Genomic DNA, 18,518 nt, shown 5'->3' with positions numbered 1-18,518 from the left:
ATTCTTTTAAAGCTTTGCAGCTATATGGCATGGGTCAGGGTGAAACACGATTGAATTCAGCATAGGGGGATTTCTTCAGTGTATAATAGGCAAATAGGGACCACCCATAACTTTATTCAACATTTCAAGCCTTGATTTAACTGAAAAAAGTATGAGCCAAACCAATGATTTTCTTTAAAGGTTACACTATAACTACTAAACATAATCAAGTCTTATAAAGCTTAATGCGTGGCCTCTGGACAGTGAAATGGTGGATGAAATAAGGGGCAGATCTACCAAAGATGTAGGCATCAGCTACTAGAGAGTTTTCTTCGGATTCACCTGGAGTTTATTGTTAATGACTACAGGCAAACATGGACTTAAGGACAAGAGCCAGCCACTGCTGGTTTTGCACATTCAATACTGTGGACTACACTTTCTCATTGACACACTCAAAACAGAATGGGTGTTAAAGGGAAGGTCCTAAATTGGTTAAAACTCAGAAAGGTAATACTGTAACGGTTACCCTTACTTTTACCATTACTTGTCATGTGGTGTTCATCCGCCCTATCGCCCATTGTCTTCAACCTAAATTTGGAACTCATAGGTGCTTTAATTGCTAAACTCAACATTTCTTTTCATCGGCATGCGGATGACACGCACTGTACCTCAAGCTGGACTCCTCTGAATCTATTATCAAATTACGGCAAAACACACCTGTTGCCAGGATTGGACTGTATAAAAGCCTATCAAATTCAATGCCGCCTTGTGACTTCTAGTCGAATAAAACAGATGTTCGTGTATGGACGAAAGCTCTAAAGGATGCAAATATTGCATCTAAAATGGCTACCTCTGCAAAATCCCTGAGCTAATTACTGGATGAAAACTCCACATAAAGCACAAACAAGCCACGGCAAAATCAGTGACATTCTACTTACAATACTTGAAAAATCTCAAGCATATCCTCTCATCAAAACCTAAAAATAGAAGTCAAAGCCTTATTCATCTCTTGAAATCTATGGATGCACCCTCTTCATTGGCCACCTTCAAAACCGCCTTACACCACTGAAAGCGGTGTTGCAGACAACCTCCCACTTTCTGACAATCACAAAACAAAAATGTTGAGCACATCGCACCTGCACTACTAAGCCTTAACTGGATGGCTTTGAAGGTCAGGTGTTACTGCAGAACAACTTACTGACCATATGAGGACCTCCATCTCAATGCTCCAAACTTAAAAAAGAAACTCAAACTCTCAGTAGGACTCAGGATACTTAAAAGCCATAACAATCTTCTACACAGTACCCTAAAATCAGGAAAGGAATTACAAAATCAGGATCGTTCTCAGGACATGCTACCAAAATCTGGAATGCTAACGCAAGCTACATTAGGAATGCTCCTTCTTTCCTACTCTTCATAAAACTGAAAAAACAACTTAAAAGCGAATGCACTTGAATAATGTCTAAGCCTAAGAACCCTCTACCTTTCTAGAATGCACTCTCCAATATAGAACTAGAATTGCAACTTCCTATAGACCATGATATAATAAAAGCAGCTGGCCTCAAAGCATAAGAAACAATGAATCACGATCGAGACAAAGAGGTCCTCATGTTCTTTTTACTCTTATATTTACTCAAACCTATATCTTATAATGATTCCCAACACATGTTAAGCTGTTTGAAATGATACAATATTGTGGGGTGTCATCCCCGAAGACAGACTCAAACCAAGGGATGTCAGTCTATTAGCAAAGGTGCTCGATTTGTGTCCAAGTTTCAATGTCTATGCTCAGAACTTGAATAGAATGCTTATGGGATTATATCTGGAGCTAGTACTGCAGCATTAATTATAGCAAATCTGTTTTTTAAAGACTCATATGATGAGTTTGTGCATACTGTGGGTATGGTAGAAGTCCATATCTGCAGGGCATTACTTCAAAATGAGCACAAGATGGTTCTTTGTTTCTTGAACCATGGAGGACATGGACTCAATACTTCACAGGAAGGGTCTGCTTTCAAGGGGGTGAGATGTTGAGCCATGTATCATGTGGAACCACAGTACATGGCTTTGAGTGCTATGCAGGCTATTCTGAATATGCTTCTTGCTCCTATGGGAAGTTCGAGTCAGAAGGGTTGGCATGAATGTTGACTCGTGGTAGATTTCGCTGCTGGGTGTATAGTTGGTTTCGGAGTCGTCAAGTGTAATTAGGGATATATATGAGCAAGGAGGTTCTGTAATCAAGCGTTGGTGGTACCAATGATGGCACCACACACTACATTGAGCCTCTCCTTATCCACTCAGCATAAGTATGATTGTAAATATAATTGTAATGCAACTCAATCACATATATCGTCAACTGAATGTACAAGTGCTACCTTGATTTGCCTCTTTTCTGAACAACCAAACCCAAAAGTTTCTCCTTGGAAATTTTTCATCTTAAATCTTTTCCGGCATCTGTGGAATATGCCTTGTCCCTCTACCTTTTCAATATCTACGTCCAAACGCACGCCACACTGACCTGTAATTTTGAGCTGCAGTTTTACACTTATGCAGAGAGTACATAGCTGTTGTTTAGGCTCAATGATCTTCCAACAGCTGCTCAGCAGCTATGTCAATGTCTGCTGGACATCAAATATTGTATGAAGTATAATTGGCTAAAACGTACCTCGGATAAAACCAAAGTTCTGGTAGGTAATGAGCCGTAGCTCATCCTTTTGGACTGATTTTTTTCTGGCCCCAAAAGCTTGGTCAAGGCCCATTATGTCTTCTACAGTAATGAGCCTCAGTGTGAAAGTAGACGACAACCTTATATGTCACCTCAGGTGTTGGCAGGTGCCTCAGCATGTAGTTTCCAACTTAGAAAAATCTGGAAACTAATACCGTTCCTCTCTGTGAAATGCCACTGAACCGCTGAAGCACCCTTATATAATCCAGAATGAATTATGGTATTTCAGTTTAAATGGGTGTCAACAAGACACTTTGGGAGTTTAGAGCACAGAAAAGCAAGCTATCAGACTAGTACTGTGTGCTCTTGGATTTTCCAATGCAATCCCCTGTTTTGCTGGTTGCAACAGCTTCCAATTTTATCAAGGATGCAAGTCAAAGTTCTGTGCACAGCAGGACTGGGGAGCCAAAAGCAGCCCTGGCAAAAATGGTAAAACCATCCCGCTCCCTTCTGTCTCCTCGTACTATCACTCTGTTCCCATCCATCCATGCTGCCACACTCCTCTCCTCCCTGTCTTATCACTTTTTCTCTGCCATCTACCTCCTTCCCTCCCTTTTTTTATTTCTCTCTTAAAGCCTCCCTCTTCCTGCTGCAATTAACCTCGGAGAGATGTGGAAGTGACAGAGGCACCAGGAGCTGCCCTGGGCTGTCAAAATTGGCCTCCAGCGGCTAAAGTCAAGGAGGGAAATGCCTGGTGGAATAAAAGGCCTGTCCGGCCCTGGTTCTGTGCCTAGTTCACAGCAGCCTTTACTCCCCGACTCTTCACTTTCAGTCTCACTGTATACATCCTTATAACCCTGGAAGCGCTCACCTCTACTTGCTAGAAGAACTGCATAAAACAAAGCCACCAGGGGTGGGCATTTCTTCTTCTCCTACCTTGCTCTATGGTGTGCAATGTGCTTCCTTTGTCTTTAAAAAAAATATATCTCACAACTAGATTTCAGGTAAAAAATTAAAACCTTTCCTTTAAAGCTAAGGATCAGCACACACATTTTCAGCTTAATGTCAAGACCTTGGGCTGAACGGTGCTCCATAACATTTTGGAAACATAACATAATATAGATAGTACATAGCTACATGGGTTAAGACTGCAATACAGAAAACAATTATAAATGTACAAAAAATATGCATAAACAATGTTAATTTAAAAATCCCTATTGAGGATCAGTCACATATATACTGCTTTCTTAAAAAGTTCATTTGTCCTTCCAAGCAGTTATTAATAGTATAAATAGTACTCGAAAAGAGCTAACCCTACTCTACTCTACCTATGTCCCAGTAAAAATCTCAGATGATCTCATCAATTCGTTCACTTGCCTATAAATATGGATCACGGTATTATACTGACAAGAATACCATTAGTGTTAGAAGTCACTTTAAATTGGCTGCCTTTTTGATGTACTGTGTTTTCTTCACTTACAAGATACAATACGAAAATAGATCTAGCCAGGGTTTGTTGCCAATTAGGTCGATTTGCTGAGCTAAACATGAACTCAAATTGCACATCATGCTCTGCCTTCCTCAAAAATAAATTATATGCATTTATAAATGGAATAATGTGTGCGTCATAAACCGACTGAACTCGAATTGAAGTTATTGTTCAAATCACGGCCTGTAAGTTAATAAAACAGTTGGGTACACACACAGCAAACATATGAAAGACTTAAATGTCAATGAAGCTCACATCACATTCTGGATACAGTAACTACTGTCAGTGTCTGTGCAAGCCCTTGAGACATTTTTATAAACTGAAGAAATATGCGAGCTATTACAAGTTATAACCCAGCAAAACAGACTTCCAAGGAAGAAGTCAATTTAGAGAAAGAAAACAACATAAACAATAGTAACTTGTGTGCTCGAGTGAAGCATCTTTTTAATTTTGAGTAATGAAGATGTCAAGCCAAATGCTAGAGTAGTTTAACTTAATTAGGTGGCCTATTTTTTCAGGCAGCCTTTCATTTCCCATTGAAAACTCAGCTTGCATGCAAGGCAACAAGAGCAATTTTGTCTGTAATGAATACCTCTGGGACTGCAATGTATAATCATTTGAATGTTGCATTTTAGATTGGCTAGAGTAACTAGTTTGGGCCTGTTGTGATGCCAAACATTTTTGTTGGCTGTCTAAATTAATCAAAGCATGCCCATTTTATCTTTTCACTGGGTCAAAGGTTAATAGGTCATGCTAATTTTGCTGCCAGATTCTCACTTGATGAATATTGACTAATTGTAATTGGCCCAATTTGTGGTTCAAATGCATGTCATGACTGAAGGCGCATTAGGGACGAAAAAGACCTGTGCTTCAAGGAAATGCATTTTAAAATGGTAATGACTTTTGAACTACCATGGTGTTTATTTTGTATTATCTATACTACGAACCTCGCGCCCATATTACATGAAATGCATCACCTGGCTGGGGGTGCTCTGAATTCCCCGACTGGGTAATAAGAGAGGTTTTATATAAGGTAACCCACCCTCCCCCTCTCTGGGCTTGTGGGGAAAAGAGAAGACCATTTTCCTACCCATAAAACCATTTCTACCCAGTGACATAGCGTTCCACTGGACTAAAAGGCCTTTGCTGGGTTGTGGGACGCCATTTCTATGTGCTTGCCTCCTCTCCATGGGCAGAGGACTGTAATGGCCATCTAGTATGAGGGTGGATGGCAGTTTCAGGAATGTTTTCTGGTGCCACTGAAAAGCACACCCACATTTACATCAGCAAATGTGGAAATCATTTTCCCCGTGCAGTAACAGCATCACAATATATACCTTGTATTTTGTTAGTATCGTGAGATAATGGAGCAAGATATTACCTTCCCACCCATCTGCTGCCATCGACGACTGCTGGTGACGTGCTGCTGTGCCGAACTGCCGCCAGCACCTGTATTTTGCATATTTGAGTATGAGGTCCTGCCTGGCAGATTTTCAGAATACATTTTGGGGTAATGATCCTTTTCGTGATGTAGGCTGGGTGGGGAGCTGGGGGGGACCTGAAAAGCAAATAATACTCTGCTAACAAAGAGAAATGGAACGCAATATAGTTTAATGTGAGAGAATGTATAATGATGTACGTGGATATCTTTTCTGTGATTATCATCATGATACAAATGCCAGAAAGAAACTTACTGATTAACCATCCACGGAAATGGTTTTTTGAGCAATACCATTGCTCCATATGGTGCACCATGTTGTGCACTTGAACACTGGAACCTATAGCATATAGGTTATTTGTTTTACAGACCTTTAAGACATCGCTTGCTTTTAAACCACGGCTTCCACCAAAAGTTTCATGCATATTTGGACGAGGTGGATAAAAAAGTGTAATAAAAGCTTTGGCCCACATGTTATATTCATTAGCATTTTTGTAGCCTTGAAAACATGAAATAAATAATAATTGAGTTGAACAGGGCGAAAACTACAGCGACCTGCAAAGAGAAAGGGCCCCTGGTTCCAAAAAAGTGTTGATTCATAAAACAAGTATTCGTATTTTTGAATAAGCAGAACATTCTTAACTTCAGTGGAAATGAAGTGAACTTCCTGAGGCACACTCAGAATGCAATTCTGTCCATGACTAGACTCGTGAGGGTCTAGACAGGCAAGTTCCTTAAATATCAAATTTCTGGCAGGAACAGATGACTAGAATTTTAGTTTGGGAAAGTTAGTGCTTTCTCATATTTGCATTGTAGAGCAACAGCAAGATTTTAAAGCTAGATATCTCCACTACATTGGAGTCCATGGAGATGTTTCACACAGACGAGTTAAAGGCCGGACACCAAGTGATTGTATAGCAGCTTAAAACCTCAAGATGTTACAAGAGACAACAACGATATGACGAGTTATACCATCTATGTGGATTGTAGCTATCTATCCCATAAAAGGCTACATTCAAAACTTTAGAGTGTTATTTAGGATAGTTGTAGGGCCGCCAACCTGCCAAATTGGCATACTCCCCACTGTTGCATGTCCCCATGCAGGAACATCTGCCATATTATGAGATCCCCCTTGCTCAGTGTGGATCTTTTGTGCCAAAAGAGCTCGCAGCAGCATGGAAGGAGTGTTTTGGGCGAAACTGCAATGCCATGTTATGGTGGCCAACCAGTAACTTGTTGTACTTCAGAAACAACCTCCCATAACCACAGGTGTTTCTGGAATACATAAAAGAGACAGGTGTTTTTTCTCCCTGTGCATGGATCCTTAGTTGACATCTTATCTTTAGGATGAAGTATTGAGTTATCCATCTATGTGTCTACCTATGTGTCTATCTGTCTATCTGTCTATCTATCTATCTATTTTTATATATATATATATGGATGTATGACATTACATCGCATGCTTTTACCACGCATGACTTTACAACGCGGTTTTTACAACGCAAACCTTTACAACGCATAGCGCTTTGGGGTGCTGGATAGTGAATAGTTTAATGTACTATTCCAACTCCAGTCCCCGTGGACACTAGGGAAGGTGTTGGATAGTAAATCAAACTTATTCCCTATCGTAGAGCGCCCCACAGCGCAATGCGTTGTAATGGTTTGCGTTGTAAAAGTTGCGTCGTAAAGGCACTGCGTGGTAAAAGTTGCGTTGTAAAGGATGTTTCCCATATATATAGATGTGTGTATATAAATTTAAATATCATATATATGTGTACACACACACAAATATATTTGTCACAAAAGCACCAGTATTGTGAAATCTCTATTATCCTACAATAATTGTCTTTAGGGTTTATGGTGTATCGTACCCGACAACAAACTATTAAAGATTTTTGCTGAATTGATATTCTAGCCACATTTTTAATTGCAGTTGTTTTTTTAATACGATTTTCATAAACTGCAAAGGGAACTAAATAAATACATGTTTTTGTATACTAAAATGAGCGCACAATAAAAACTACAATTTGTGAATGTCACTGTTGGCAAACGTTGCAATGGTAGCTAATAAAAATCCAGTTTGCAGATATTTCGAATCCAAGATACACTTTTACCCCTAATACTCATGTACATCAGCAGGAAGAAGGACGCAATAGATTCAACAACGCTGATGCAAAACAGCCCTGTGGGACAGTCTGAAAGAATATCATTAATTTTCGCTGTACACTTACAGTTCTGGCTGGGTTCCAGTGCAGGCTTTCCGTAAGAATCACTTAAAGAGCAGCATTGCGATGCCTGCTCGCAGCTACATCGCTGGAACAATGGCAAGCCATATGTTGCTACTTAGCAACTTAGTCAATAAGTCCCAGAGCAAGTACTGATTCGAAAATTGAACAAAAATGATAATTGCTGATTTACGCTGTGAGGCAATTTGCCTTGGATTAAGCAAACTATGCAGATATCTGAAATGATGCGAAAGGAAGAGCAACACCGTGAATTTTTGAATGACGGGTAAGGTTTAATTTACGCTAACCTGAAAACCATCACTTGCTTGAAAACGTCTTTGTAGTACATAGCTTTGGGTAGGTGTGATGTTTATTTAATGAATTTCTTTAGAATTTAGAGTATTAGTGTTCTGTGTATTCTCTATTCCATTTGCTTATGGAATCTGTAGGAAAATCCGTTGTATGGCATTATTCAGATGACACCAGCCTCTCTGGACGTTACCTAGCTTTGTCAATAAAGACAATTTTAACACAATCTAAATTGTGTTGCTGCGATGTTACTACAGTCATGAAATACAAAACTATCGAGTTCCTTTCTCTGTCGCATTTTCGTATTCTTTTCAGTGTAATATGTATTTAATTAGGAAGATAAAAACAATTATTTACTCGGTACAGAATTCCCTTTCAAGAAAAGTTTCTAACCGTATAACACCAACCCACGGGCGATGGCTTCTTCAAATTTACAGGCGTAGAGCAGTATGGCAGTTGTGATTTCAGATGCTGTGTACTCCCGCATATCCGAATGATCACAGCTTCCGGCTGGCGTGAACCTGCCCCACAGTGACCACCATTACACTAACTAGACTAAAACTTGGTTGTATGTTTTTTGGTTTTTTTTTACAAAGAAAGCGAGCATTGCCTGCCTCATGTGAGTAGAAGAAACCCCTTGACAGATTTGTGCTCCATCTGTGCCTTGCCCTTGCTCATGAAAAACGAAGCTGAAAGTTACTTGTCTGTTGGTGGTGCACGTGCCCACAGGAAGCGGAAGCAATGAGGCGCCCAGCAACACTCGACTATGGGTCATAAGAGCTTGCTCTCGCGGCCAGGCCTTGCACCTGCGCCGCTCATTCTGCTCTCGTGAGAACGAGAGAATCCAAACCCATGAGATTGGTTGGGTTTGGATGAAGGAGGGACGTCTGGCAGGTTGGCATGAGGCATGGAATAGTTTATGTGTCTCCCTTGTGCGCTCTTCGCCTTTCCTACTGAACTGCCTCCACTACCATAATAAAGGAGCTGGTGGGCCCTGTTCCAAGGTAGCTAGTGGCATGGCACGCCACACACAAAACTGTGATAGGACCTTCAATAACAAAGTCTTGGTTTTAAGCGAGAGCCTGAGGCACATGGAGGTGTATTACAAATCACACACACACATTACTGGTCTGTGTCGGTCGGTGTTGGTCTGTGTCAGGATGCACCCATTAGGTGCCAAAAAATACATTGTTAGTTTCGGTGGCAATTCATGCCTGCACTGGCGACAGAGCATTGGGTGAGGGCAGGTCAGTTGTTTGAAACTGCTGATCGGCCTTTCACTGCAGTCAATGGACCCAGCCTTAGTTTGTAGATGGGTCAGGGATCCAGATGCAGGAGTGTGCAGTGTTGGAGGACGCCTGGCAGTCCACAGGACCCTGTACCCCTTCCAAATAAACAGCCCCGTGGGCTGGAGGGGAGAGGAATGACTGTGCGCCACTTCATAATTGATGAACGATCAGTGCACTTCCAGAAGCTTGTTTGCCTCTGGCGGTCCTATAGTGTAGTGAGGGAGCAGGAGCGCAGGTTTTCCCATATTTACATGGGGTTTTCGTGTGCAAGTGTGTAAAAATCAAGTAAGGGGCAAGTGATTTTTTTGCCTTTGCCCAGATGACCAGGGAGAATAACCAAGCTTCTAACCATTTAAAGAATTTCAAGAGGCTACGTTCACAACTCTAGAGTGTTATTTATGATAGTTGTAGGGCCGCCAACCTGCCAAATTGTCATACACCCCACTGCTGCATTTCCCCATGCAGGAACATCTGACCTATTGTGAGATCCACCTTGCTTAGTGAGGATCTTTTGTGCCGAAAGAGCTCGCACCAGCATGGAAGGAATATTTTTGGCAAAACTGCAATGCCATGTTATGGTGGCCAACCAGTAACTTGTTGTACTTCAGAAACAACCTCCCAAAAAGCAAAGGTGTTTCTGGAATTCATAAAAGAGACACATGTTTTTTCTCCCTGTGCATGGATCCTTAGTTGACGTCTTATCTTCAGGAAGTATATAGATTGAGTGTCCGACAAGGTTAAAATGGATTTGCTAAGTGGCTTAGGTGGTGCTGGAGCTGACTATGATGATGTGGATGTTCTTGTAGATATTAAGACTGATCATTGAGTTCAGCTCCATCAGGTCCAACACAGTGGTTAGAATGCCATGCCAAATGTCCCTTTGACCTTGGTACAGGAGGGCTCTACTCAACACACACATTGTTGTGGTGGATTCCACTCTGGACTGCTGGGGTGCTTATGCCCACCACAAGAGCAGGTGAAGACTCTAGTGAATTGCCCTTTCCAGAAATTCTCACCCTTCCTAAAAAACTAGTAGCCTGCAGAAACAAAGACAGGTTGAAACATAACTCAGAGGCTCAGCTTCCACTGAACAGGGGGCATTTGGTTACGTCTGGAAGGCACAAATTAACCAATCTAATACTCAGATTTTGATTGTACTGCTTCCAGCACAGTATTTTATCAGTTGCTATTCCATTCTACACTCAAAGTGAATTTGCAATGAGTATAAACATTCTTCATTGTGTTTATCTATTAAAAGGTAGGGTCTCATATTTTGGGTTTACATTTCTGACAGTGCCGAAGTATCATAACAACCATATTTTGTGTTAAATATAAAAGATAACACATTGCACCATTGGAATTTGGAAGTGTACAACTTATTGAGACATTTTAACACTGGTGCTATGGTGTCAATGTTGATAATTAATGGCAAGGAAATAAACTATTACACATCTATTATCTGTAATTTAGATTCTCAGAGAACCGTAAACAAGGATCTGACCTAAGGCTTTCCGCTACTGTCATAGGAGAAGCGCTTCTGTGAGGCAAGGTACTTTTGCAATTTCAAACCAAAAATGAAGATTAGTCAGCATTTAAGCTGTGTTTTGGTTGGTATACCAGTCACCAGTCATCACATCAGAGGCTTTGTGGGAAAATAGGGAAACAGAAGGGGAGTGTCTCACCTGCAAACAGATGAAGACAAAGATGGTAAAATAATGATGATCTAAAGCAAGGTTCGCCAAAGTCAGTCCTGGAGGGCTGGATCCATGCGAGATTTTTATCATATCCCCATTTAGATGAATGTAGTTGTCTTAAAAATCGGGAATGGATCCGGCCCTTTAGGACCGACTTTGGAGAACTCTGAATTAAAGAACCACTATTTCTGCCTCAAGATATGGCGGACCACTTCCGTAAAACAACAGCATGGTTGGATACCAAATGAAAAATTCAAGATAGGGTCAATTGCTAACTCTATTTAGGGATGAGCAGATAATCTGTTAAATTTACTGAGGTGATAAGTGACTTACTGATGCCTAGCACCTCATAATAACACACTACCTTAATAGGTCTCTTGGTGTGCGCTTTAAAATTAGCTTACAATAAGTGCATCTTCAGTAACTTTTTTAAGGCTGTCTGTAAGTGGGAGTAAAGGAGTCGAAGGATGAACGAATGTCAGAATTGAGGATGCTGTGTGGGGGCTCTACAACCTTTAGAGCAGAATTTATGTGGGGCACTAGAACATGGTGCAAACCTCTGAAATCTTGAAGCAATGTATGCATTCATTCTTTCACATAGGAAATGGAGAAGGTTAACTTGTGCATACATTTGAATATAATGCAACCCAATGTTAATTGTATAGGTCCATACAATTCAAAGTAGTGTTCTTCTAGCTGTAGTAGAGAGAACCTTTTTTGTTAAGGCCTGTCATGAGTCACAGGTCTACATTCGTCCACATCTGCAGTCTACAGATTTGAAAGGTTGAAGACCAGCATGCGATACATTACAGCTCTCACCACTTACAATATTTATAGATCACAGTGAGATGCACATCTGACGTTTTCTAGCCAGGTATCTAGGCACAGAGCACATCAACCAACACACCCTGGAAGCTCAAGGAGACTGGCACATTCCAGCCCATTGTTGTTTAGCTTGGTTGTGCCATGATGACCAATAAGCAACTTCATGAAATTAGTCTTGACCCCACCCCACCAGGGATGGTCAAGATTAACTGACAAGCCCACTATGAACTGTAAAGAAAGCAACTCCATGCCGGTGTTGGCCGTATTGGGCCTCATGACGGAGGTGCAGCTTGAGTCCTATGGCACAGTGAGCTTGGGTGGGAATAGAAATGCTTGATTCTCAATGCATAGGGTGTAACATGAGTCATCTTTTGGAGTACTCGTGGTGTTGTGTGCAGAGTTGGTAAGCTGTCATCAGCAGGCCAAAGTCAAATAAAAAGATTCGTAAATGTCGCTGCATACTAACGTGTAGGGTTACTTAATCTGGGAAGGCTTTGTAATTGCTTGGAACATACACGTTTCTATATTTGATAAAAATGCACAGCTGAGAAGAATGGGACATTGTAGCGGTACAGGGTGCATTACCTAGATTATTATTTTTTAACATAAAAACACCTCCTGCATGCTGTGTGAACATCTCTAAAAAGCTAAAAAATATCAAGTAAAGAGAAATGCCTACCTTCCAATGGATATGTTATACATCAGGTTTGTAAAAATAAAAAGTGTTTTTTACTACCCTTTAGCCATACAGGTTTGTTTCTTTTTTTCACTCGTGCCTCACCATATAGCATTTAGATTTATACTGTAGCGTCCTCACTAATGTATGTGCTTTCGTTCATTGAAAGCAACAAACAAGTCTGCGTACTGGCGGAGAGAAGAAAATATTACCCGAGTCAATGAAAGAAATCTATTTTCAATGGATGCCTTCCAGGGTGCACGGGCAGGAGATCAACATCCTTTTTCAATCTGGCCGCCTAATGTATGAATTAGCTGTATGTTTTTCATGCTGCTCTTCAAGCCCATAAAACGAGAGAGAGGGCACTGTTACCTGGAGCGGCTGACATGCCACTCGTGGAGACACAGTTTGATTGCCTTTAAAATAAAGCTTTGCTCTTCCTAGCAAGCAGGGAACAGCTATCTGCAAATCTCTCTACTTATTGCTTGCAATGGAAGCTCATGGTTCAGCATTGGGAATTGTCAAATATACAGGTATCAAAACAAAGTTGTCTTTCTACAAAAAAATTAATTAACCCCAAATACTGGTGTAATATGTCCTGCGTTTTAGAATGGCCTTTGCACTCCACTGTGTAGCTGAGATTGGCGTGCGCTGCACATGGCGTACTTACGTGAGCGCGTCACTTCGAAGAGTCAGGAATAACCACAAATGTGGCCGGTGACGAGGAGTGCTTACGTCACCACGTACCTGTGCACCAATACGTCTGAGCTAAAACCCCAGCCAGGGACTGTGGAACACCCTTGAGTGTGCAGCGTATGTTGTGCACGCGCAATTGCGTGATTAATGTACGTTATCAACTCTTGCACACAGACTACTTGCACATGTTGGAGTGTATTTTTGAGGTATGTCCCCTTCAATGGGTACCATGAGTGAAAAAGAAAACTCGACTCGTACTCTCTAGATTGGAAGTGTGTGCAAACATAAATTCCCCGCTTGGCTTCCAGTGCATAGCCATTTGAATGGCACTTACAGACACTAATTATATCCTGCTATGAGATAGCAGGCGATACCAAAGGGGATGATGGACAGAGCATTTGAGCAAATCAAACACTCACCTCCAGTCAACTGATCTGGGTTAAATCCATCATCATTCTTTAGCTCACTCCACCACCCCAGTTCAGACATGTCCATATGCAAATCAGTCTGACCCTGTGCCTCATGGAAACAGTCCAGGCCGAACTGCCAAGTCATGTCTTCCCTGGACCGGAAACAAGCATCCTGGGACCGGTTTCGGGTTCATAACCCTCATCGGCCAGGCTATCTTGAATCCAGTGCAGGGCTCGAGAAATCTGAAAAATTGTACTAGTCCTGCAGGTCTATAGCCTGGCTGAAGAGGGTTATGAACCCGAAACCAGGGTCAGACTGATTTGCATATGGCCATGTCTGAACTGGGGTGGCGTGGTGAGCAGAATAACGATGGATAAACAATGGATCTGTGACTGGGGGTGAATGTTTTGACAATGTGCAATATTCTGTCCATCATCTTGTGTGTTTTGATGAGATAGCAGGCGACATATGAGACAGTTTAGAAAAACAAGAAGCCCTTTTGAAACTGCCTGACAGAAACCTTCCCTGGAATGTGTGTGTGAAACCAATTAATGGCAAGTAAAGTCCTTTCTCAAATAACCCATTATTCCTCAATATTGTACATCACCTATGCTATATAATTAGCATTCCCTGAACTACATTGTGTGGATGCCGTATCTGAGGTAAATTAACAAATCCTCTTTTCTAAATGCACACGTGAAGTATCTTCCAGACAGTGAAATGTGAATTATCTGCAGCACCCATATTGAAACATTATGATTCGCTTTCAGAAGGAAGCATGATTATGCAGAGGCGGATTTCTGAGAAAAAAGGGTGAGTCATAGCCCAACTTACCATTCCACTTCCCTTCAGTATGTAATTATTATTGTTAGTTTTAATATTACAGCCATTGCTGTTAATATTTATGAAGCGATATACATGTTGAATTGGTTAGACCAAGGCATGAGAGGCCACAGTTCAAGGTTGGGCGGAATCTTCGTAAAAGGTGGAATCCATCTAAAAAGGTGTGGGAAAGGTATGTGTGATGTGGTCACTTGGTGTTTACAAAAGTATGAAATGTTTCCAGTAAGAGGTTCCAAAACTGCCAGACATGATGTTTCTGTAGTGGGCATTCGTGAGTGGTAGCTCAAGGAATGGGCGTGGAGGTGGTGGGGAGGGTGCACATTGTTTGAGATTAATAGTTTCATCCATGTTATTATAAGACGACAAGCCAGGCAACCTAATGGAAAGGTCTGGAGGGGTGCTGGAGATGGAATGGTGCAGTGAATATAAAGCCGGGGAAGGCAAGAGGAGACCAAGAGAGCTACTAGTAGGGAAACTGAGCAGAGTACACAGGTAAGAGTGATGCGGGAAACCAGGACGGAAAGGCAGACTGGGGCTGCAGAGGGAAGAGTCCTCTGGTTGGCTATACGCATTTTGATGATAATGCCGTGGACAACATATTTCCAAGCCAAGGACTACACAAAGGGTAAAATGTTTTTTGTAAATTATTCTGTCGGAATTGAACTGCTACGTTCCAGTAGACTATAATCTCCAGAGTTCAGGTGAAACCTTGAGTAAATGCATCAGTTGTAGGTTACCCTGATGCTCGTTGGTTCATCCGGATGGCAGACACTTTAGGTAGTATCATCATTGGCTGCTTTGGGGTCATTTGTAAGCCACCCCTTACCTTGATTGAAAAACCTGCAATATAACTTTCTTCCATTGAAAACAGTGTATTACCTCGTATTTTACTTGTTGTGCAAGTGCTACCTGCATTCATGCAAAGATATATAAACAAGTTTGGGTCGGGTACTTGACTATGGCATATCAATGCTATTATTGTGTCAGAATTCAACGGCACCAAACGTAGAGGAGTTTTGGATGCTTGCTAATGATTACATTGTTTAAGACCATAGTGGACGATGGGACACGCTGGCACCTATAGAAGGGCATTAATGGGTTAATCTCTGCATTGCTGAACAGGTGCACCATGCAGTGCTTTGGAGGATGCAGACATATACACATTACATAAGGTATGGAGAATATTCTGCATTGTGAACCAAGCTTGGACTGAGGAGTGTTTTCATCAGAAAGAGATTATATTTAGGCAAGAAGGGCTACTACTTTATTTATAATGATATGTAATGACCATGGATAGATGGTTTATTGATCTGGGGAGTTTATGTGTTTTGTCGTTAACTGTACCTGGTTTTACGCCTTTTCACCTGCGGCAGGACATATTACCTAAGGCAGTGGGGTCTAGAGAACCTGGAGTTTCTGCATAGAGCACGTGAGAATGATAAAGCAATTGTTGCGAGTCAACATGCACTGTCCACCAAGGAAGGTGTGAGATTGTCACAGAGGGTAGGATCATCACTGGCATTTCAGAATATGGCTATTGATTGGATGGATGGAGGAGTGATACATCATCCCTACTCTCTCCATTTCTTTCATGTATGTATAGGCCTGGGGTGGCCCAGAGTCAAATTCATAAGTGTGCCTGTGAGTCACCAGTATACCTGCATTTGCACTCTCTGTGAGGGAATATGAGTCAAGTTTCTTGGGAGTTGCCTTAACTGAAGATTGGAGGTCTGGTTAGCATGCACTGCTGGTAGTCATTTTAGGAATGTTTGTCTATTTGTCTGGCTGTGAAAAGTTAGCAGAATTATATTTTATTTGATCTTATCCCAGTCCATGGTGCCTGTGAGGGAGGTGGCAGCCTCCCTGTTAAGAGGCAGAAGTATTTATATGCAATATAATGTTTACGTTAACAGGAATAAACGTTGCGCACAGGTGTAACCTTAAAATTCAGCAATGCCTGTATACTTCTGGCCAGGACATATGATCTTTATACATATGGCCTTTAAAAGCAAATGACGATTTTCAAAAAATGTCTTCACTCTAAAATGTTCACAAAAAGTGCTTATAAGAGACATTTTAGAGGTTATGCGGTTTAACATTTTCAGGGGGAAGAAACATGTTGAGGGTAGACTCTGAACATTTAAACATCACATTAAGAAAATATCCCAACGTTATACAGCATATAATGTCTGAAGAAGTTGCCAAATGACTTACGTCACACAGAGAGCATCCGTCATCAGGATGCTCAAGGTGGGAAATAGGGTAGAAATTAAGTACTGGTGTTGTTCCCATGGTGAATTACTTAATCTTGATAGAGTTAAGGCTAGGGTGACCAGTTGTCCCGTATTTCCCCAGACAGTCCCGGTTTGTAGAGGACTGTCCCGGTGTCCTGATGCTTTTCTCAATTTTAAATATATGTCCCGGTTTTTGGACAAAGGCCAATTCATCCTGCAAACGAGAATTACTCTCGTTCAGGCAGCGCAGGAGGAGGAGGGGGAAGACAGAGTGGGGAGGAGGGCGGAGGGGGTGCAGTTTAGAGGTGCTGCCATAGCCAGTTATTTCAGCCTAGCCTGTAAATGAATGAATGTATATATTTATATTAAAATATATATATATACATAGATATATATATATATATAGATATAGATATAGATATTTATATGCATACACATATATATATATATATTAAATTATAATCACACATTTTCACGCTTATACTGCTTGAAACAAATGTGGGCGTCACCGTGATCAAGGTCTCAGTGAGACCAAAACACGTTGGTTTCTGGTGTTTCTATGAAAATGTATTGATTTGTTTGGAAAGTAAAGGAATTTTGAAGTCTCCCTGGAGTGCGACCCATTTCTTTTCCTGCTGGAGAGGAGTGTTGAATAATTGACGGCTGGGTTTGGCCGAGGGGTATCGCACCGCCGGAGTGCGCCAAGACTAGTCAGCACAGGCGAGCCACTTGGTGGAAGAGTAATTGATAAAGGCTGCAAAGTCAGCCGAAACGCGTCTCTTCAGTCGCTGAGTCGTAGGAGTCCCTTTTAAATAAAGAAGCCTTGATCCTGCAGTCTTTGTGTGCGTGCCTTCTTCATGTTAGGAGTAAGGATTGCTTTGGATATATATATATATATATATATATATATATATATATATACATATATATATATATATATATATATATATATATATATATACACATATACACACTGTTCCTTATTTTTGCTTCCCAAAATACCGTAACCCTAGTTAAGGCCCGGTTATAAAAAAGACATACTGCTACACCTAAATCACACTGGAAATCAATTACATTTTCCATTTTGATCTAGTCTGGATTCCATGCTTCTTCAGTCGTGTGCTGTAAATTACTGAATAGCGTTACATTGTGGAAAACCCCAGTCTCACTTAGGTACTTGTTTCACCTGACAAGGACAGGATACAGATGAAATGATAACATTAGTTGCAAGCTCTCAGTTTCTTCAAGTGAAAGCCCAATGTACAAACTGAAAAACATTCCAAATAGATGCATTCCAGTGGGAACCTGATCAGCCAGATTATATCTGTGCAGAAACCATTACTCAAAATTCCTTATTGCTTGGCAGGGCCAGTTTGACATTAATTACCCTCTGTGTTGTGATTTCTTACACTCATTATATAAAGAAACAGCACACAACATGCTGCAGTAATATATTTATTTTCATACATTAAATAAGATTACTATAATCGTTGGATATCCTACAATATAATTTATTTTAATTCACCACAGTTAAATATTATGTGGGAGATTAAATATACTGTGCCTAGGTCATAAACATACATATTTCGATCTGAATGTAGCACTGCTATAAACGTTTATCTGTTAATTTGTGAATAAACTAGAATTATTTATTTGAGATCTGCAGGTGATGGTATGCTCAAAATCCTTTAAACTAAAGGATAATGTTATATGAAGTGACACTGAGATTGAAATGTTGAATTAGA

The 18,518-nt window shown here is 40.9% G+C and overlaps 1 protein-coding gene across 2 annotated transcripts in view; it reads right to left on the bottom strand.

Annotated features, from left to right (window-relative positions):
* The window catches only part of TOX (thymocyte selection associated high mobility group box), a 337,263-nt gene that overhangs the window by 145,429 nt on the left and 173,316 nt on the right, over window positions 1-18,518 (bottom strand). Inside the window, exon 3 of one of the 2 annotated variants that reach the window (XM_078687266.1) lies at window positions 5,515-5,691. The exons of the other annotated variant lie outside the window; for it this stretch is intronic. Within the exon in view, the coding sequence (XP_078543392.1) occupies window positions 5,515-5,691 (177 nt within the window). The remainder of the gene's footprint in view (window positions 1-5,514; window positions 5,692-18,518) is intronic. 2 annotated transcript variants of the gene reach the window in all.

This window comes from Lissotriton helveticus, chromosome 4_1 (assembly GCF_964261635.1).
Source record: "Lissotriton helveticus chromosome 4_1, aLisHel1.1, whole genome shotgun sequence".
Taxonomy (NCBI): Eukaryota; Metazoa; Chordata; class Amphibia; order Caudata; family Salamandridae; genus Lissotriton; species Lissotriton helveticus.
The sequence above is the reverse complement of the archived record's forward strand: the minus strand, read 5'-3'. Positions and strand labels throughout refer to the sequence as shown.